Source organism: Biomphalaria glabrata, chromosome 5 (assembly GCF_947242115.1).
Source record: "Biomphalaria glabrata chromosome 5, xgBioGlab47.1, whole genome shotgun sequence".
In the NCBI taxonomy this organism is placed as follows: domain Eukaryota; kingdom Metazoa; phylum Mollusca; class Gastropoda; family Planorbidae; genus Biomphalaria; species Biomphalaria glabrata.
Window position 1 is genome coordinate 5,734,831 of NC_074715.1, and position 22,705 is coordinate 5,757,535.

Below are 22,705 nucleotides of genomic sequence, written 5' to 3' on the forward strand. Positions count from 1 at the left end.
TATAAGCCATGGTCTTGTTTTAACTAAAAAAAATATCGCAACATATCGATATTAATCTTTAATGACTTGAGTTTTTGCTTGTGATTTGCTTGTATTCACAGAAAATTAAAACCTAGTATTACACAACTATGTAAGAAACAAAGTCAGATTTTTTAAATAATGATTTTATTGCATACAAATACAAACATGTCTACAACATAAATAAATACATTGAGATACGACGTTGTCTCATTATATTTTCTCAAATAAACCATTAATAAGTTGGGGGGGGGGGGCTATGTTTTGAAGTAACAAAATTAGAAACAAAAGTCTTTGTTTCCATTAACATAAACAGTAACGTGGTCCATACATAAACGCATAAATAAATTAAAGGTCTTCACATTGTCAAAGACAAAAAAAAAAGATGGTAAGGTCATATAAAAAGATGGTAAGGTCATATAAAAAGATGGTAAGGTCATATAAAAAGATGGTAAGGTCATATAAAAAGATGGTAAGGTCATATAAAAAGATCCGTTGTCTTTCCAAATAATCTTACATGACTTACATGGTACAATAACCAAAGACTAAACACACCCTGCTATACACACTTATAGAAAAGGCTGAGACAAATGAAAGTTAGGAACGAATCAGCAGTGGTTAAATATACATGTAGGCCTACCAAAAAAAAAATCAATTGTCAAATGCATAGATTCAAGAATCATACAATAAACTAATTTGTGACAATGAAACATTTAAAATACTCTTTAAAAAATTATGCGTTATGTGAAGATGAACAATAATAAACCTGTATAATAAGTAGCGCAATTTCGTGCTTTTAGCTTTCTCACTACTTTTCTGGATCAGTTCAGAAATGGGGGCGGGGCGGTCTAAGGCGGTATCTGGGTGAAGGTTACTTTTTAAATGCATTTATAAATAAGTTTTAAGACCTGAATTCGAACTCGAGGACTGAAGCCTCCTTAAGCCAACACACTAACTATTGTGTCACTGAATCGCTTATGAAAATCAAAGGTTTTACAATTATCTATTGTTAGCATCAAACTTTAGAGTGACGACCTACAAAGTATAAATGGGGATAATTCAACTTGAACAACCACATCATTGAAGTACAATATCTTGCCCTTGTTCAATACCATCCAAAATAATTAATTACCTATTACTAAGTGGTTAATTTTTTTAAAATTGTTTCTTGCTGTTAGATAAAAAAAATAATTATGCAAAATTTCAGCTTGATCTGACATTGGGTGTGGGAGAAATAACATGTACAAACTTTTTACAAGACAGAGAGAATACAAGCTTTGTAACAACCTCATTATATGCACCCATATTATCTAACAAATTATAACAATCTTTCAAAAAAATAATCCTCCAACTACTTTTTCAACTTAATACAACAATAAAAACAACAATATCTTAGCCATCTTATCTTATAAATTATAACAATCCTTCAAGTAAGAAGATTAGTCCTATTACGTCCAAAGTAAATTAGATGTAAGACTTTTGTTCATATCAATGGCAAATAAAACTCTATAATTATTGACTTTCTTGCCATTCCATGGCACTTGGAACGAAATATCTTCCTCCTCACAGTAAAAAGCATGTAATGTATTTCACTTTTCAACCATTATAAAATTCTTTGTATTCTCTGAATAACACTTGCAATATTTTGTTTAAACAATCTTTCATTGCTTAGGTCAATGCAGTTGAAATTTAACATGAATGGAGACATTGCCCGGCGAACACTGTCTTTAGAAACATATCGTAATAACAAAGGAATGATAGGTCTCTGGAGTGATGAGGCTAAAGACAAATCTTTCATACAGTTGTCACTCTGGAGATATTTTGGTGTTAAACAACACAGTACAACATGACATGACTTCATTGTGCGATACATTTGGCTCTGTAGTGAATCCATAACAGTGTTGGAACGTGACAGTAGTGGTATGGGTAAGCTGACACCACTACAGCCATGCATTTCAGACGCCATGGAGAAATCCGCCCAGCTAGTGTAGCCAGCATGTTTCAGAAACTCTTGGATCTCATTCACTTGTGTACGAGAATCCCATTGGTAGGATAAAAAGACCACAGGTGTCATGTCATTCATCTGTTTGCTATGCAATGATTCACCTGTAAATTTTGTATACATAAAATGGTTAGAGAAAGACTATTTTAAACACAAAAAATTGCATTTATAAAACTATTGTTTATGGCAAGCTTGCACGCTGCCTGATACAAACTAGAAATAGGAAAGGGCTGCTGCTAACTTATAATTTTTTTCTCTTATCTTAACTCTCAACTACAACTCAAAATCTGTAGCTTTCATTCATTCTAAAAGCAATACTATATAATGTCACATTATAATTAGCTATAATAGTAGCCCTATTTCATGATTCCTTTCAATATGAAATAGTTATATGTATATTTATTTCAAGCCAATTATCTTGAAAATACTAATGTTAGCAGTTTAAAATTTTCTCATAAAACTTAAATACTATAACTGTTCAGTAACTTTGCCTACATGCAATAAAATGTCTATCCATAGTTAGCTTACTCGACACTTACACATAATAGTTATTAGTGCTTTGGATAGATCTTTTTTAAATATAAATATGATTCAGAACTCACAGAATAGTTAAAAAATAATTCATGAACTTCAAAGAATTCTATAAAGATGTACTTTCATTGCCATTGCAAGAATAATCACAATTCTTTATTCATTTTTATTCCTACTAGATCTATTAGCTTGAACACTCTTCATGGGTGTGTGGAAAGAAATACTAGAAAACCTGGAATGGAAACAGGATGGGAATTTGAAAAACAGCTCTCAATGCAGTGAAAACTCTGGTTATGCTGTTATAATTTTTTAAAGTGATATTTGATCATCAATAAATTAAACTTGACTTATGTCTTTTCATCAATGAAATAGTTGTGAATGACGTCAAAGAAAAAAATGAACATGACAACAGGAATTACTGCACTTTTCTTGAATCTATTCAAGTAGATTAAACAGACTTTCATGAACATTCTGTGCCATATGTAGACTCTATCAACAGCAAGTGTAAATCCAAAAATGTTTTGAAATATACAAATGTAAAATACTGGACTAGATCTTGAGTCTGAATTAATGATTGTCTGAAGCTCACTGAAAACAACTGTATGCAAATATAAAGCATTACAAGAAATAAATAGAATGAGAAACCATAGACCACAAACAACTTTATGAAGCATGAATACATTTTTACTTTAATTGTTTTAATAAAACTAAAGGAAAGTCCTAAATATAATAATGAACTTCTTACTAATTTATTTTAAGGATCTTTTTAATTTCTTTATGCTGCTAAAATAATCAAAGTAAAAAAATAATTTTAAACTAATAAAGTTTTTACAAAATACTAGTCTACAAAAATATCTACAGTAAAAATAAAAAGTTACAAATCTATTTAATGAATTATTAGTATACTTATATTTGTTTTGGCGGTAGAGTGGTTAAATGCTTGGCTTCCAAACCTGGGATCCTGGGTTTAAATCTTGGTAAAGACTGGAATTTTGAATTTTGGGATTTTAAGGGCACCCCTAGGCTGAGTCCACGCAACTCTAATGGATACCTGACTTTAGTTGGGGAAAGTAAAGGCAGTTGGTTGCACAAATCCATGTAATACAAACATATTTAAACAAATTGAATAGGGTATAAAAAAAATATATATTGATTTACATTTCATATATTATCATCACTTTATTTGTTACTGTTTTTCACATTTATGGTCTAACCCTGTGTTAGACAAGTTTTAGTTTAACCAACTATTGGAGAGCTAGTTTTATAAAGTCAGAAGCTTTGGATATTATTTTACTTTAATCTTACTAAAAACAAGAACAAACAACAAAATAACTGATGGGCTATCAAATAAAACATATTAATTATAAATTCATTTAAAAAAAATTATGCTAAACTTAGTCATTTTGGTCCGCTCATTGTTTTATGAAATGATAAAATGAAAAAATAAAATAATGCTGAAAAATTAGGAAATAGGATCTCTTTAATTATTTTTTTTAAATGTATGTAGACATTTGTGGAAGTTTTATTTAAGAAATTATTTGTTCTTAATTGCTAGTTTAAATTCATAAAACAAATTGTTAGCTACAATCTAAACATGATATGTTTAAAACTTATTAAGTGTTAGAACAAATAAACCAACTCTTTTTAAGTACTTAATTGAAATCATAAACTATTTGCATAAAAAACATAGACAAGTGTAGAACAACAAAAAAAAAAAAAAGGTGAAGTCAGTCTGTAGATGGTTATATTTACTATTTTTCCATAAATGTTCTAATCTAATGCCATGTTATATTACAGTACCCTCCTGACTCTATTCTACTTAAGTATCAACATATTATAAATTTAAACACTATATCTTAAGTGGGCTTTACCTTTAAATTGTGAATGTTGTTTTTGAATGTAAAAAGTGGTCACCAATTCTCAGCATGCATTATTCTGTGAACCATTATATCTCTGTTGAAATTAATCTATGTAAAGTATAGGTGAAACAAAAAATAGCAACCTACAACATTTAACTGTCAGAGAGCTGCATTAAATAGATAAGAAACAGGTTTAACACTTCTATTTCAAGAAGATAATGTTAAAGATAAAGATAATGTTAAATTTGTGTGGCTAAAGGTTAACAAGCGTGTTAAGTGACAATCACAAAAACCAAATGCAGCTCTTCACCCCATTGAGCCTGATTGAAATTTAAAAAAACAACAACATAAAAATGCTTAGAGTTTAAACCAACTAGAAGAAACTGGTCAGAGGAAGATACTTTGTGGCAATTTAAAGATTGGTGTGAGGAAAAACAAGAAACTTAATACTAAGAACAACTTGGCAAGGAGTATTGTCAATAGACCAAACTTTCATGCATAGTGAGTGGGGAAGACATTTGGAACTTATTTCTCACAAGCCAGACTTGCTGAAAAGTTCCATAGGTTACAATAAAATAATTCTTTGGAGCAATACAGTCAATATGAAGAAACCTAAATATTTTATTGTTATAATGTGCTTATGTTAGTAACACATGGATCACAGCAAACTGAAATAAAGACAAACTAAAGCACATAATTCTTTAATATTAAAATATATTATCTTTTAACAATGATAGGAAATATATATAACATAAACAAAAAATTTATTTCTTAGTTTAAAAACTTACATCTAACTACCAGTAGTTATTTATTGTCAATATTTAAGGATAAATGAATTTACACAAATATCTTAATTTTGATAATTGAAATAAATTTAGTCTTTTTTTGTGTGTGTTTTGTTATGAAAAGAGATTTATTTGAATCATTATATTTTTTCCTTCATATTTCACATTAAATTTTGTCTCTGATAAATAACATTTTAACAGATTTTTGAAACAGAATGCTACTGTTGAAATAATGTTAAAAAATGTAATAAAATATACTTGTAACTAAATGCTCACACAGAACTGGGTAAGCTGAATCATTTCTATTTCCTCCTATTTTTTTAAATAAAAAATCTTCTTCATGCAAGAGAAATTCATTTGTTGACGTATATGTTTCCAAATGAATGTTTCAGCAATAGTGAAAGACAAAATTGTATGAACTCATTGTGGCAGGGGTAATTTACTTCATCTGTTGACTCAAAAGTGCTGGGTACTGTGTGTTAATATTACATTTCATTTTTTAATGAGCAACAGCTAGCCTCTAATATACACATTTAAAAATGTATTTTATGACGAGAGTGGTCTTACCATGCCTTCTGCAATGTTAACATGCTAGATAGTAGAAATCTCATTTCATGTTGTTATTTGTTTGTTTTTTTTCAAATATAAACGTAAATATTTCTCTACAATAACACAAGCTAGTAAATGTGCTGATAAAAGCAAACATGATAAATAAAGTAATGCATACAAATAAATGATGTGTCATTATTGTTCTGCCTTCCCCCTTCCCCACGGTTGATCCCAAATGATACATCTTGCTAAGTTTCTGAGGCTTCTTACGCATGCTTGAAGACTTAATAATTATAAGCAAATTTGTTAATATAAAATTAAAAAAACACACAGTATACATATATATTTATTATTAACACACTTAAGAATAAATTTTTACTGTAGAAGTGCTTAGAAACTTACTTCTGCTAGAAGCAAATGAACAGAATGGTTTGACACCATCTGTCATTCTATTCAAATAGCTTTGTTCCAACACCACTGCAGGCACATGTCTCACAGGCTGTATGTGGTACTGCAGTATGTCTAAACTCTCAGCATACATTTCATTTTCAAAGTCAACAGCAGGACACTGGCCTATATAACAAACATTTCATTTAGAACATAATGAAAATATAGACAATACATATAAAATCTGTATGTTATATATATATATATATTACATTTCAAAACAAAAATTAATAGATCATGGAATAATTTAATTCCATGAGGAACAACTTTCTGAAAAATATTGAATTAAAGACTACTAAAATTAGTCTAAAACAAGAAATAAATATAATAATAAGGCTTGTATTCAAGCACAAAGATTAATGAGGGGTGCAGTATTTCATATGGCTATGCAGTAACAGCTGCAATCCTACATATTTTACCACATCCAGTGCAGATATAACCACTGTCAACCAGTGGTCCATTAAGGCTCTCTTTTCATTGTCTACATCTGTTCTTGGCTGCAGATTTTCTTCAGGTCTCATGTATATTCCTCAGCCTTTGTCAGAAATCTCCAACTGTCTTGGTCAGAAGCTGCCTGCTGCCAGGTGCTCTCTTCTAAGTCAGTTAAAGCAAGTTAGTGCCTAAGCTGGTCTTAAACACATATCTGGGAGGCAGCTCTGTTATGCCAAACACTTTTTAGATCATGATACAATCATCCCCCAAATGGGTTATGTGCCAGCCCAGCATTGCTGTCAAACTATAAGCAGTCTCTCTTTACTTTTCATGCAAGCGTTTGCAATAACATTGCTATTTGTAGTGTGATCTTGCCATTATATGTCAATAATGGAATGCAAACAATTTTTGTAAAAGCGCTCAAGAAGTCTTAGCTGGTTTTTTTTTTTTTTTTTTTTTTGTATAGTATCCATGATTGAAATTCATGTAGAAGGGTTGAGAGAACCAATGCTTGGTAGACACTGATTTTTGTAGGCAGCTAAGTGGAGTGATTTATTCTGCCACACTTTGCTTGGAGACATCCAAATGCACTATTGGCCTTAGCCAGACAGTTATCAACTACCCTTAAAAGTCAGAAAAATATATATAAAATATTGTGGCTCTATAACTAGGTTAATAGAAAAATGAAAAGAACGAGAGATGTTTCTAGGTTTATTCTACTATTTTCACTACAAATTGCAAGACTTCTTCTACAAGTAAAAAAAAATATCATAATTTAGATTCTATTCATTCAACTCATAGCCTAATGATCCCTGTTTTAGATGTGTGTAAATTAAATAATACAATTAACGTTTTAGATTAAATTAAATTAAATTTTTAAAATTATATATACATCAATACCTAGAATAGCCTTGAGAGATGATCTTAAGGTGTTCCAAATATTTTTAAACAAAGCTACAGTTATTTTCTTTCCAAGCCAATCAGCAAACATTACTTCTTGATAAACAAATGGGGAAGTTGAAGCTTCCTCCGTCATAATAATGATGACTTGTGATGCTGTGGCTATAGGTGGTCCATTTATTTCTATGAATTCTTCTTTAGAATGACCTAACTTGGTGGTATTATGATGAATGACCTAAAATAAAAATTTAAAATGTCAGAAAAATTCTAATGGAGAAAAAACGTATCTCTCTCTATATATGTATATATTTATGCATACATGAAAGCGCAAAACTAACTGACTCATCACTAATTCCCCCACTTGAATTGGATAAAAAATATGAAAATTTCACCTGTTATTCTACTAAACCTAGAACAAGTATTAGCACCTTTAAGGATTGAAACTGCAACAGTTAATTTTCCACAAAACTAGTTTTTATTTGCAATTTTTAGCCAACCAATTAATGTTTAAGCACAAAATTGTACTTCCTTAATTTAAACACTTTATTGACATAGTGGGCTATTTTCTTTAAAATTTCTAATGTTTCCTCTTCCATTTTTTTTTACCATGTCAATTAAAAAAAGCAATTAATAAAAGCAACAAGATTTTTTTTTTGCGCTAAACATTTTTTAAAATATCATTCAGTTGTTTCTTAACATACACTAAAAATAAAATTTGAATAGAGTAAAAACATTTGTAGGCTCAATAAATTTCAAGACATTTTAGAACATAAGACTAAAAAAGTAAAGTAGCAATAATACATAAAACACTGGACCATATCTAACAAGTACAAAAAACACAATGTAATAAAATACTTAAAAAGATAAAAGCACATTTCCTATTCAGTATGTGCTACAACAAAATTGTACAGATGCTCATTCTTCCCTACTGACACTACAGCATGAAACATGTTGCCTAATCAGCCAGGAAAACCAGTGATTTACATGAGTTTAAGTCTCTAATCAACACGCATGACTAGATTAACACATGGATATGCATAGTACATATTTATCTTATCTTTTTATGTAATGTCTATAATTTCTAAGATAAGATATAGCTACTAGTAATGGTTTGACAATAAATGGTTCACACATAATTGGTTAAATGTGAATCTCATTATTGACTATGGTCCACCTGATTACTTTTCAACAACTTATTGACAACTTGGTCACCAACACTTGATTTAATACAAATGTTGCCATAACAAATAGTTCCCTAACAAATGGTTCACCAAATATTGGATGCAGGAATATTTATTTTTTATTATATTGATATCTTATTAATTATATTGTGATAGTAATAGATATTTTTGTGTAATGAAAGCTCTTAAAATATGTCTGCATTAAATGTATATAGTGTAAGTAGAAATATAAGTGTAGATGAAACATTTGTCTCTAAATCTTTTTGTCCATGAACCTTTTTGTCAACTCAAATTTTCACTGTAAAACAGTTGTTGCAAACCCATATTTAATGTATATTTGAGAAAATATGTAAGGTTTCATTTAATAGTAAATTGTATATAGGAGAAAACTTCAGGTCAATTTTTCTTGATTGCAGAAAAATGCTCCAAGCAATGTCAGTTTTTATGGATAACAGGGTTATTAACTTTGAGAAGTGATATACATACTTGCAATAGTTTTAAGCACTTAAAATTATGGAAGAGTACAAAATATGAGTAAGAAAACTACTAATGACAACATTCAACACCAAACACTTATAGGATACATGGCCAGCAGAAAGACAAAGATAGATCGAGCAAAGGCAATGTTGCAAGAACAATGGTCCAGAGTTAAAATCCTGTCCTCTTGCAGACAATTGTACTAAAATTAAAAATCTCAATTTTAGAAGGAACCTCTGGATACTAGTGACTAAATAAAAAAGAATATATACTTCATCTGTTCTGAAAAAAAAATTAATTTATATTCAGGTAAAAAAAGGCTGGTTTAGGCAATAGATTAAAGTTATAAGCCATATAATATGTTTTTAAATCATGCATGGAATTTAAAGATTTATTAACCTGCAAATTTTTTTCTATTAGATCTTCTTTTAAGTTTTGGGCTAGTCTTACATCAGCAGGGTCATAAATAATGTAAGCAACATTAGCTTTGGGCTTTTGTGAACGGGCTCGCAGGTGCCACTTGTCTTCTCGTTTTTGTTCAAGTTCTAATGTGTGTAGCATTTGTTGCAGAATTTTCCTTCTCATTATTTTGTTATCAATACCAATATACAAATTTAGGTCAAGGCTAGATAAAGATAACAACAGGAATCCATCTATACCAGCCTCTGCTAGACACTGTCTATAATATTCCGTAATACCAATGTGAAATAACCATTCCTGTACATCACTAATACTCCAATGAAAAATTATTTTTTTCCTAAATTCATCATTAAACTCTGAAGATAATGGTGTAACAGTTTTTGTTTTTGAAAGAACTAAAGCTACTTTTTCTAAATCATCCATCAAAGATCCTACCACAATTGAAACCTTTTCAGCAACACTTTTAGAACAATTATGAGTTCCAGTTAAATCCACTGACATTGTCAATTGATCTAGTTCTTTTTGTTTATCTATTAAGCTCACATTTAGTTTATCAAAAAGTATGGGAAATAATTTTAAAGAGTTCACAATGTTTCTATGCCTGTCCAACAAAATCTTCATTTCAGTTAAGGAAAGTGAATTAGTGAGATAGCAATTTGAAATAAAAAGAACTGCAGCATGGCATTTTTCTACTGCTTCAATACGAGTTGAAAACCAGCAAGGAGTAGAACTATTCTTTTCATCTCTGTCAAACCATATATCATCTCCTAGGTCATTTTCTTTTAATTGTTTGACAGTTTCTACAATGAATTTCCTTTCTAAAAATCCTGTGTCAGGTGAATACGAAATAAATATGGTTTTCTTCATTTCTCATCATAGACAATACTTATAGTATAGTATAAGTATCAATACCCTATTATGCCGTATACTAAGTTATACTAGCTGTAGTTTCTATCTATATCATATCATTTGACTCATTTGTGATATGACTATAACTGATAACTATATATTAATATAATGATTAATAATGTCTATAAGCCTAAGGATATTTAGGCTACCTATTACATTAGGTATAGAATCTAGATCAACATTTTCTATGAACTGCTTATATTTTATAATTTAACACGATATCTAATTATAGATTCTAGATTAAATTATAGTCGATCATCTTTTAGAATGTCATTAAAAGCTGCGAGCAAGACATGTTCTTATACACATCCTTGAAACCTTGGTTACCAAAATCAAAGATGCCAACTACTCATATTGAGTTGTCCTTTATCTTGATCTCTTGAAATCATCTATTTATGCAAGTCTATAGACTGGATGTAAATCAATGCAGTGATAATGCTATTATTGCATATTCTCAACAATATGAAATTTTATATAGCCTGTATACAAATTAAATTTTAAGCTTATGTCTGTTAGACGCACATTTAAGATTTTACAGAAACGTGATCTGCTGAGTGTGCCTATTGTTTGCATTTATTATTATCAAATGTGGGGAATCAAACACTACATATCAAGATCAAATTATGAATTTTTAGGTTAGTAATTTTTAACAATAATAGGGCCCATAAAATATATAAGACTGATATGTATATGTTTATTGTAGATCGATAGATGTATTACTGAGGTTCTTTTCAAAGAGTTTAAAATTATTTCCTACTCGAATCATATCTATGTGTTAATCTAGCCATGCATGTTAATTAGAGATTTACTTTTAAACTCTTATTATTTTGTACATATAGACTAGCCATATCTGAAAAAGATTATGCTGGTATCGCTCCAAAATCGGATCATTTGCAAGAAAGTAACACACTATACTTCAATAAATCCAATCATTACTTACCTCCCCCCCCCCCAGGTCCTTTTTCCAGGGGAAAAAAACGAAACATTTTTATCTGCAAATTAGTATACTTGGCGACACTATGTCTACGTTGTTTACATTCTTTTGCACTGGACTATGTGCAATTGGATCTTACAGATCTACATAAACACATTTAATAATGGCGGACTAGCAACAATCAACAAAAAGTATACAATCTAGCAACCATTTGAAATAAATCCGATTCTCATCATGGGCTCAAAACAGCAGACATCCATATCTCGTGTTTTGGGTATTTTAAGCGAATGGGACAAAGGTACAAAACAATTAAGAAAAAAAATTTTGGAACAATTTATTATACAAAACCAAAATAAAACTGGCCCGGAATTGGAGGAAGAATTTGTACAAGCTGCTAGTCTTTTTCTCACCCGATTAACAGCTTGGCTGAGACTCACGTAAGATATTTAATGATATTATCATGCATAATTTATAAATAACAACTTAGTATCTAACGTAAATCTAGTAGACTCTCAGTCTCTAGACACTCTGTCTAGAAAATATTATTAATTTAATATATATATTTTAGTTCTATAAATTATCTGGTTATTATGTAGCTGGTTTAATAATAGATTAAATTATTATAAGAAGCTTTTGCAACAGAAGGAAAACCTATATGGAAAAGGAGATCCAAAAACTATAGCAAACATTAAACTGAATAAAGCATCTGGACCTGATGGTATTCCAGCTAGATTACTCAAAGAACTAATTTAAGCAATGAGCTAGCAACAGTGTTCAAAATACTTTTTCAGGCATCTCTTAAGTCTTAACCAGGGCAGAGTACCAAGGACTGTAAATTTAAGAAGCTAATGTCACTCCCCTATTCAAAAATGAGAATAATCTGACCCAGAAAAGTACAGACTAGTATCACTAAACAGCTTCATATGTAAATTCCTAGAACACTTTAAGATGTAGCAACATCATAAACCAGTTAGACAAACACAATGTCCTTACTCCATACCAACACAACTATATATAATGTGACTAAATGATAATTTTTCAAAAGGTTTAGATAATAACAACTATATAACACAATAACACAACTATATATAATGTGACTAAATGATAATTTTTCAAAAGGTTTAGATAATAGTGAGCAAATAGATCTTATTAGATTTTTCTAAGGCTTTTGACAAAGTTCACCACCATATTAGCTTGCTTAAAAAAATTAAAATATTTTGGCATTGATGATTCAATGCATCAGCGGATTTAGGATTTTCTAATAAGGGGAGAACAAACTGTATTTATAAATGGCTCTAAATCATTAACACCAATAACAGTAAACTCAGGTGTACCTCAAAGGAACAGTCTCACTACTTTTTAAAAATTTACATATAAATGATTTACCTAATTGCATTAGTTCAGGAACAAAAGTCAGATTTTTTACTGGCAAGTGCATAATATATAGAACAATAAAAAAATACACAAAATACAAAAAATTTTACAAAGAGAATTAGATGAATTACAGAAATGTCTTTCCACCCAGAAAAATGTCAGAGTAACAAAAAAAAACTAAAACAAATAAATTCAGCATATCTTATACATAGTAATTGTAAAATAGTCTACATCCTTCTCTCCCTTGTAAAATATTCTATATCCTTCTCTCTCTTGTAAAATAGTCTAAATCCTTCTCTTCCTCTTAAAATCCACATTATTCTTGTTACTACTGCAATTTTCTTATTTTGATGAATATGAAGTGCATCTCCATACTCCTAACATGGTCAGTGCAATTGGTCCAGTCTATTTGAAAAAGGGGAGGATGCTCATCAAACAACAATTTTGCTGACTGATCTAGGTTATTGTCTGACCCCAAAAACACATGCACAGATATGCTACATAGGCCTACATAATATGGCTGCCTGGTCGAGCGGTTTGCACGCTGGACTGTCGTTCAGATTTATCGATGGTCCCGGGTTCAAACCCTGCCCGCTCACATCCCCCGTCGTCCTGCGGGAGGTTTGGACTAGGAAGTAATTGTCTTCAACTCTGAAGGAACATCCGAAACATGTAAAACAAACAAAACAAATGGCTTATAATATGCTGATTTACCTATATCCACACACCAGTCATAGACAGTTGTGCAGCCACATCTTTTAAAATTATTTTATGTTGTTTTTCTTACAAACAAATGAAAAATGCTTGCTTGCTTAATTTTTTTAAATTTTATCTACAGCTGATTTTTATACAGCAAAGATTTACATATTCCTATTCTTCTTATTACATATTTACAACTAATATTTACAGATTTATAATATAAATTTAAAAAGTATAAATTTATTGATATATATACAACAGACATTTAAATATTTATAAATTCTTTATAAATTCCTATACAGCTTTATGTTTATAATATAATTATAATCTAGATATTTGATATATCATTAAAACTACATTCTTGTTATCTTCTTTAAGCTTTTTATATTTCTTAGTTTGTATTGTAAACATTATTAATAATTAAACACAAATAAAGATTAAATCAATCTCTTTTTACTCTGCAGTTATATGACTGGAGTATGTCTTAATGAATTGCTTCAAGCTGTTGCAATATTTTTATCAGCATCTAGTGGGTAAAACATTTTTATAGATTTGCTGACTCAGTACTTTTATAATCAAGTGCTGGTAGCTAGTATTTATTTTATCAATATTTGTTCAAAATAAAAAATTCTGTTGTATTTTGTTTTTAAATCAGTTTATTGTTTGAATTTATTTTTATCAGACACAAATTTATGGCTGAGTTCATGGAAGTAGGAGGAACATTAACTTTGTTGGAAATTATTGGACTCAAACAAGCCAAAGAGACAGATAAGACAGAAGCTCTGAAATGCCTTACCTGTATTGCCAATGCTGGGAGAAAATACAAAGAACTTATTTGTGAAAGCTATGGTCAATTGCTCTTTTATTTTTACTTGTAAATTAAATGTAAATTAAATCATTTTATAAGTAATTTAAGATATTGTTTTCCTTAAATACCGGTATGGATGACAATTTTAATTATTCTTAATTTTATTTTCATTTAGTAACTATTAGTTCATGCTAAAACAAATACTTCAAAATTCAATTCTTTTAATAGCATGAATAATTGTCAAATAACGTTTACTAAGACTGCAGTATGGCCATCACACGATCCTCAGGCAAACAATCTTTCTGCAGGGAAGGAATCTGATAGGCAAAAATTTCATTAGGAAGACAACATCAAGGACTGGACGCAATGGGCCTGTTCTTCTTCTTCCTTGTTCTCATTTTTATGTTGGAGGGTTTAGATGACTAGACCAATACATAAGATGAACTGCGCAGTAGTTTCCAAATCAGGGAGATCTCAATATAGTTTTCTCTTTATAGGGGTGTTTTGGGGCCAGTATCTTGTTAGGGTCTCTTAGTAAAGAATGCAGTTTTGATGGACATGGTTAGCATTCTCAGGTGACACTACAGATGGGCAGATTTCACTGGTTCCAATTTTGAGCTTCCGGAACATATGTTGTTATCTCAAAGGCCTGTCAATGAAGAAACTCTTAATACTGGCTGAAGTTTACAGATCATCAGTGATAGCCTACTCCAGTGGTCCAATAGACTAAGAGAAAGAACATATCTTAAATTTATACTAAAAGCTGATTTTCAAATTTCAGATAACTAAATGATTTTACATTCTGTTTTAATAAGTATATTGTATATTATAATAAAGACATAAATTATTTCTGTACAGGTATTCGAGCTGTTGCTGAGTGTTTGGCTAAGTCAAAATCAGAAGAGACACAAGATGCTTGTAGAAATTTATTGCTAATGTTGGCGCAAGGCAATCCCAAATTTCAAAATCAAGTATAAATATATATATATTTATTAATAACTATCTTCTTTTATTAGTGTTTTAACTTTTCCACTTGAAGTCCAGGATGTGATTTTTAGTGATCCTATCCTAGTATAACTGCTTTTTTTAAATTTATAATTTGTACTACATTACTTTAAGTTTATTTTTTTTTTGGTCTAGTGTTGTTCAAAAAAAAAAACAACAACTTTATAGACTCTTATCTACAGGAGGGACCCTGCTAGATGAAAGTCTAAATGTTCTAATTCTTCTTTCTACATTTTGAAAAATACCAGCACCCTGTGGATATAGTTCTCATAATAGTAAAATTCCTCAGACTTCAGACACAGGAGTAAAACATTAGTAGCCTCTTAGGATTTGAAGTTATATTTTATACATTTCAGCCAGGTATATGTTTTATACCATGAACCAAAAACATTTCTTTGAGTAATCTATTCAAATAGCTTTTAAAATTGTTGCAAAATTATGAAATTCCTCAGAGAACAACAACTTGGTTAACTATGTTGATTCTGTAAATTTGTTATGTTAATGTTTAAACAAAAGTAATATTGTTACAGTTGCCATTGAGATTTACCATTACTTACTTCTCAGGTCTACAAAGCCTTTATCGCCTTATTACCATGCAGCTCACCCAAGGCGCAACAAATGGCCTGCAGTTCTCTACGCATTGTTCAGCGTATTGTGGGCTCTTCCAACGCTACTATAGTAGATCCACTCTTAATATTATTAAAGACACTTCATTTGGAAGTTCAGTTTGAAGGTAAGCCTATACTACAATTCTTTTATTTTATGAAGACCTAAGTTTGATAATGTTTTAGTTATCCTAGTTCAAACATGAGTTTAAGATCCTCGTTTGTGGATATTTCAATAAGCTGCTTATGGATGGATAATTATGAAATCTAATTTTGTCCAAATGCAAAAAGGTTCAACTTAGCAGGGAATATCCAAGTGAAGAATGTTTTAAAATCTTTGGATAAGGTCATTATGGAATGAACTTTAAACAGTAGTGTGGGGCGAGTTGATAATTATTAAAATTATCTGATTGGATAAACTGTTTAATTGTAGGCCTATACAAATTTCCTCTTTTTGACTGTCATCTCAAGGTCCCCTGTTGGACCACAGTGTGAGAACTACTGATGTAGAGGACCAGTGTTTTTATTCAGGATTAGAGTACTGTGTCCACTAAATTCTGTTAGTACCAACAACTGTTGGTAATAGTAAGGGCAAGTGATTGTGTTAGCTACATACCTGTCACCTTACAAATGTTAGCCATGTTATAGGGTTTACTTGCATCCTTTGTTACATGCACCTTAAAAATTAAAAGAAAATTTTACTTTGTGTTACAAATTTAAGTTAAAGTGTTTTATATTCATCAGTTTGCTAATATTTTTAAAAACTTTTTCATTGGCTTGATATTGCCTTTTTATTTTAATAGGTTCATACCCCAAACTCAAACTAATTTAAGAATTTATTAAATTATTTATTTTAATGATGAAACAATTTTTTCCCTAGCCATTGAGCTAATCAAAGATCTAATGGACTATGAAGTGGCCGATTCCATTCTGTCTGGACTTGTAGCTTTGCTAAAACCAACAACAAAAAATGTGGTGGTGGTTCAAAGCACTGAAGAAGGTCAGGTGCCTTGTAAATCTTAGTCAAAATACTCATTAGAAACAAATAAAAAAAAAAAAACTTTTTAAATAACAATAACGAATTAGCATATTCTGAAGTGATCTTTTTATATTCATCTGTTGAATTAAAAAATAGAGTAGACATTAAAAACCATTTTAAAGCTTAACCCTGAGTAGCTTTAGACTTAGACCCATCCACGCTGTTTGGCACATTGAGCAGCAAGCTGTCTCCATAAAGATCTGTCACTGGCAATGTCATAAGTTTATTATTCCCACTTGGTTTCCACTGTCCACCTTGAAAGTGTGACACCCTATTTGCATGTTCCTCCTATTGGCCTAAGTAGCATGTTAATTATTATAATTATTTTCTCCTGTTTTATTCTTTTGGTGGGTTTTGAACTCACCTGTGGAGACTTCTGGATTTTAAGGTGTAGAAATTTATTTTACTCATTCATTTAAAGAAATAATTCGATTTTTGTTCTTACACATTTTCAATAGATTCCCTACAACCAAAACTTACAGCACCACTTCATGTATTTTGTCAACAAGCTGCAGCAGCAAAAACTATCAGGTAATTCTTCATTAGAGGCTTTGAGTTAGCAGGCAATTTTCTATTATTGTCAAAACATACCACACAACGAGGCAAGCATCAAATGTTCTTTGAAATTGTATTACTGCATTAATGTCATTTAGATATTACTACCTCTAAATTCTACCATTCTTTATATTCATATTTTCAGTATTTTAGCCCAAGAGAATGATACAGTTGCAGAAAAACTAGTGCAGGTCAGAACTTTATAAGAATGTATTCATCTTGATATTTACAAAAGAGATTCAGTTATAGAGCTTTTAACTGCTCACCTCAAGATTGTCATGGTGAGATCTTGTTGAAACTATTTGCTATTACTTGGAAACTAAAGTGTGGTCAACATTTTACTGGCCAAAGTTTCCATATAAATTAGAAGGTGGTAGAAAATGTATTCACTTTCTCTGTAGGTACTAGTGAATGAACTTCAATTATTTCAGAATAACTAACTTCTTTTGTACTCAATTTTTTTTTTTAATTGGATATTTGCCTTGATGGAAACTAAGAATTATATATTCACAAATGCTAACTATAACTAGCATAATCACTTTTAAAAATATTATTACATTATACTACATTTGAGTTTAACTTGTTGACATTGTGTTTATGTGTATGTTTGTTGTCAGTATGTAGAGCTATTCCCCTTTAGTAAGAAAGTTCATATTGTTTTGTTGTGTGTAACCTGTATTATGAGAGAGTGTGTGATTAAATCTTTCAGTGCAAATTATTTTGATCGAAAAATGGAGTTTTTGAGGCAAACACAAATTTGAAAGGGGTTAATGTTGCTAAACAAACCTAACTTTTTTATTTTATTATATAACCTAACATATTTTATTTTATTTTGAAGAAAATTGAATTGGCTACAAAAGTGTAATAAATAAATAAATTATGTAAGAAAATATTTCTTTCAATAAGTTTAAACTGAGTATGGACAAAAATATATGAAAAGTTCATTAAAATTGATATACTGAAAGATTCAACCTTATAATTCAACATTTAATCCATAAATATTGAAAAATCACAAATCTAAACACTATTCATCACTTTAAATTTAATAAAAGATGAAAAAATGAACTAAAAAAAATTATTATTTAAATATTTGGATCCAGTGATATAAACTAAAAAAGTGGGACAATTAACACAATGTTGTCTTATTTTTAAAAAATGTCTTGGTACTGCATAAAATATACAACCAAAACAAAGAACAATTACTCTCACATGCAGAAAATAAAAAATAAATAGAGAAATAAAAAGTTTAACATTATAAAAATAGTGAAACAAATATTGTATTCTAAGTTACTCACTGAGAGTAAGGCCTCACTCCCCAGCGCTATCGAAGTTACTTGCGGAGAGTAAGCTGCACTGAAAAAGTAATAGAGTCTTATGTATCCAGCGTCTAGTGTTGGTGTCTCTTATTGAGTTCTTTAGTGTAAAATTATGCTTATAAGTGTATCATTATTTAAGCTAACATGGCATAAATGCTTTTAACAAAATTTCTCCTTTCAAACTATGTGGTCTATGGATCCATTATTATGGTTTAAAGGGTATTTTCCAATTAATACTATGACTATTTATTTACTGCCATCAGTGAACAATTGATAGAAACCTAAAAGCATGCTATAAGTATGAAAGTAGCACTATATAAATGCTATAATTTGTTTATTGCTGTGTTCAGTCCACATTTGGGAAAACAGACTCTTCTAGGAACAGAGTGATGTATCTTGACAGGCTGATGAGGGCTTTTTTCCATCACCTAGTGCAATGAACTCATTTCCCTCTGGCACTCCATGGAACTTTTATTGCTTCTTTTTGGGCCACCCTGGCATGAAGCTGCGATAGAATGTAATGGTGGCTAGTCATTTTTACACAGATGATTCTTTCTTCACCAGTTTTATTGTCCTCTCTCTCAAAAGAAACTTCTAGAATACTCAATGATGTTTATACCCTGAATACCCTTCACCTAAACAGTCTTTCCATAGTTTTTTTTTATATTAGAATAGATTTTTCAAAATAAATTAAAGAACATAGAAGTCAGCTAATATAAACCTCAATAACTATGTTGAGCATTTTTTCAGCTTGGTGTAATCCATGGTTTGATGTTCGCAATGGGTAACACAGAATATGCTGACAGTCAAAGACAAGCAAGCCTTGGCTTAAAGGTAAGCATTTAGTTGCAAAACTCTTTAAAGTTGTCTCTTTAGTTTACAATATCAAGATGTTAAAGGGAAAAATCTATAGTATTGTTAACTAGTATTTCTATGCACATTTCGTATGACTTTCTTAAATAAATGTAACTTACTATCTATCTCTCTTTACACACACAAACCACACAAACATATATATATTATAATTGCAAAATATGCTCACTGACTAATTGATGAAGAGATCTCTTAAACTGTCATACAGATCCATATGAAGTTTTGTACACTGGTTCCTTTTACCTCCTAGGCACTTGCTAAGAACCAGTTTCAACAGATTCCTAACCTGACCACCTCAAATGGCAAAAAACGCAAGCCTTCTATCAAACCTTTGTATTTTACTTGGTATTTCCCCAAAAACAGTCTATATATAAAGCATAAAAATAAATAGATGACAAAAATTAGATCTTCCTTAATTTGCTTTCTTTTCCCCTTAGTAAACTTATTATTTTTAAAAACTTGCCTTATGTTATTTACCCATCCTTTTAGACATGGTCTAAATAAAAAAAAAATTAATCCTAATAGCATCGAGAAGATAGATCTAGAGCCTTTTTTTCAGTATTTCCCAAAAAGGCTGCAGTCTATATAGAAAACAAATAGAAAAAGCACAAAAAAAATTCTGTATTTTTAAAGCAAAACCTTTCTTTTCCCCCAGGTCAAATTATTTTTTATTTCCCTTACGTCACAACCACAAATCAAACTGAAATATTTTTCACAGGTCAAAATAAATCCCATTTAACCCAAACGGAAATAAGGAAAGACTTTGCCATTATTAATATTAATATATATTAATTAAAAATCAAACCAACTTCAAATGTCATTTTAAAATAAAAAAATAAGACATTATATGAAAGTAATTTTAAGTTCCTGTTAGAATTAATACTATGTATAATCTTTTATTTTTCTAGTATTTCTGTCAATTACTTCCTGTCATAAACGACTGTGTGAAGGACGCTATGGGAGAAGTACTTTTTGATTTGTTTATGGTAAGCAGTCTTTCTAAGTTCTATTTATTGTTTTTAACATATTTTGATAATATTTAAACTTCTGTGGGTATTACAGCCAACAAATTGATAGAAATATAAAGTTTTTCTATCACTGAAAGTAATAATTTAATTTATTTTCAGTTTGGAATATGGTATTTCAAATACAATAATAGGAATAAAATATAACTGATTACTTATTATTACTTATCATTTACATTGTGATGTTGCTTTATGGTTCAAACCTAGCTTCTAAACTACTATAATCTAGTTGACAGTCTTTCAAAGATTTGTATTTTTCATACTAGAATTTCATTAGGTTCATTTTTTGAATGGTCTAAAGTTTAATTTTTTTTCTTAAAAATTGGTCCATTGATTAGTTTTTATATTTGTATAGTGCCAACTGTTTCCCCAGTTAAAATTTTAAGACAATATCCTGTAACTAAAAGGTTAGGTTTTTCATATTTACATTTTTTTATTGTAAAGATAAATTTAATTAAAGCAGATTAGTTTCTTCATTCCTATTTTCATAATTAATAAATTGAGTCTTGTACTTAATCATTAATATTCATTTTCTCCAGTTTAAGTGCATTAAATAATTTAAAGAAAACATTTACATACTTATGTGTTTTCTTGAAGTTTTTTTTTTTTTTTTGTACATCAGTTAGACTTTGTCAGAGGTCATATATTAATTAATTAATGAAAGTGGAATTTTAAAAATGTTACAAGCAATGTTTTTTAGAATTAACTTTTGAATATGTAATGTACAATTACTACATTTATCTAAAACTGAATAGCCAGGCTAGTCTTCTTCCATAAAATTTTGTTTCAAGCTAGAAATTAAGTAATTTGGGTCATTATGTAGATTTGAATTTTATTTCTCTTTTTTTTTTTTAATTTATTGCTGTAATGAAGTTTAATATATAATGCAATAACACATTTGCCTTTGTGTTTCAATGAGTAGTCAAACCCTGAGACACTGTACCTCAACCTGACTCATGTTCAAGCTGATGTTCTGGTCTCCAATAAAATAACCATACCCAAATGTAAGCTTCACTTAGATACATATTGTCATTTAATTGAATGTTTAGTCAAAATAAGTTACCTTTTGAAAGAGTATTTGGAAGAGGGGCTCATTAAGCTTGGTTGGCTACCCATCTAGGAGAAGAAAAACTCTGAATCCAAACCTATGCTGCATTGCAGCTAAACCCAAACAAATGAAAAGCTTTGGAAGTCAACCCTGAGAAAAAAATATGAAGACAGAGACTCTTGAACAGCTTGTATCACTTTGTGCTACACTCTGACAGACCCTGCCTTGCTGCTGACCCTAAACTGTATCAGCTATTGCCATTTCTGTGGAGCCAACAGTTGCATAGAGAGGGGTGGGGACTGCTGCGTGACAATTTTATGAAAATAGCCAGCACCCAGGCTCTCATCTCTTCCTTAATGCCAAAGTTGTCTTACCACCAAAGGAGAACATAGAATTGTTATTTTTCATTACTTGTACCTTTTTTGATGTAAGAATTAAATTTTGAATATACAATAACTTGGTAAAAAGTAAAAAATATTTTTTATTTTTAGTGTCTATTCTATATCCTATCTAGAACTGTACATTTCCTTTTTTTCAGAGCCATGAAAAAGACACTTAAATTAAGATGTCTTAAATAAAAATGATGCACCAACATTTCCAAGACATAGAAGGATAAGAACTTTGTTTTGAAGACCAAATATAATTCTATGAAGCCAAGTTAAATTACAAAATAAACTAAACAAATATTTTTTTAAAAACAAAGCTCGGCTAAGGAGAAAACAAGGGAAAATTGTAAAATTAAATATCCCAATACTGCAATAATAAGGACTCTGTTTTATATCAAACAAAATTAATTAATTACCACAAATTTCATTAACTAATTAGTTAATTTTTAATTGATTCATGTATTGTCAACAACTTTTCATAATTTTTTCAACCTGATTCGAGAATAGGAAGTGGAAGAAAAGACTTGT

The 22,705-nt window shown here is 30.1% G+C and overlaps 2 protein-coding genes and 1 long non-coding RNA gene across 4 annotated transcripts; 1 reads left to right on the plus strand and 2 right to left on the minus strand.

Annotated features, from left to right (window-relative positions):
- Nucleotides 1–278: 278 nt before the first annotated feature.
- On the minus strand, nt 279–10,822 carry LOC106058510 (uncharacterized). Of its 2 annotated transcripts, XR_008778130.1 has the most exons (5): nt 9,581–10,822; nt 7,524–7,758; nt 6,147–6,317; nt 4,423–4,504; nt 2,066–2,124 (listed from the first exon to the last, which is right to left on the minus strand). XR_008778130.1 is itself a non-coding variant. In XM_056030658.1 (4 exons), exons 1-4 carry the CDS (start codon nt 10,466–10,468, stop codon nt 1,622–1,624), a joined length of 1,797 nt encoding a protein of 598 aa, XP_055886633.1. In that variant the 5' UTR covers nt 10,469–10,821; the 3' UTR covers nt 279–1,621. The 2 variants fall into 2 exon arrangements, 1 of the variants encoding a protein (XP_055886633.1); XM_056030658.1 differs by lacking the exon at nt 4,423–4,504 and having other exon boundaries at nt 279–2,124; nt 9,581–10,821.
- Nucleotides 10,823–11,581: 759 nt separating this feature from the next.
- On the plus strand, nt 11,582–22,480 carry LOC106058516 (armadillo-like helical domain containing protein 1). The gene is made up of 12 exons (XM_013215961.2): nt 11,582–11,881; nt 13,982–14,050; nt 14,200–14,366; nt 15,184–15,296; nt 15,895–16,063; nt 16,816–16,935; nt 17,433–17,505; nt 17,675–17,720; nt 19,596–19,679; nt 20,627–20,704; nt 21,666–21,747; nt 22,330–22,480. Coding segments are annotated over exons 1-12 (1,206 nt in total). The 5' UTR covers nt 11,582–11,678; the 3' UTR covers nt 22,332–22,480.
- Nucleotides 14,459–18,878, minus strand: LOC129926489 (uncharacterized). Its single transcript, XR_008778176.1, has 3 exons — nt 18,825–18,878; nt 16,552–16,612; nt 14,459–15,051 (listed from the first exon to the last, which is right to left on the minus strand). It is a non-coding gene; the product is annotated as an uncharacterized LOC129926489 (long non-coding RNA).
- Nucleotides 22,481–22,705: the final 225 nt, after the last annotated feature.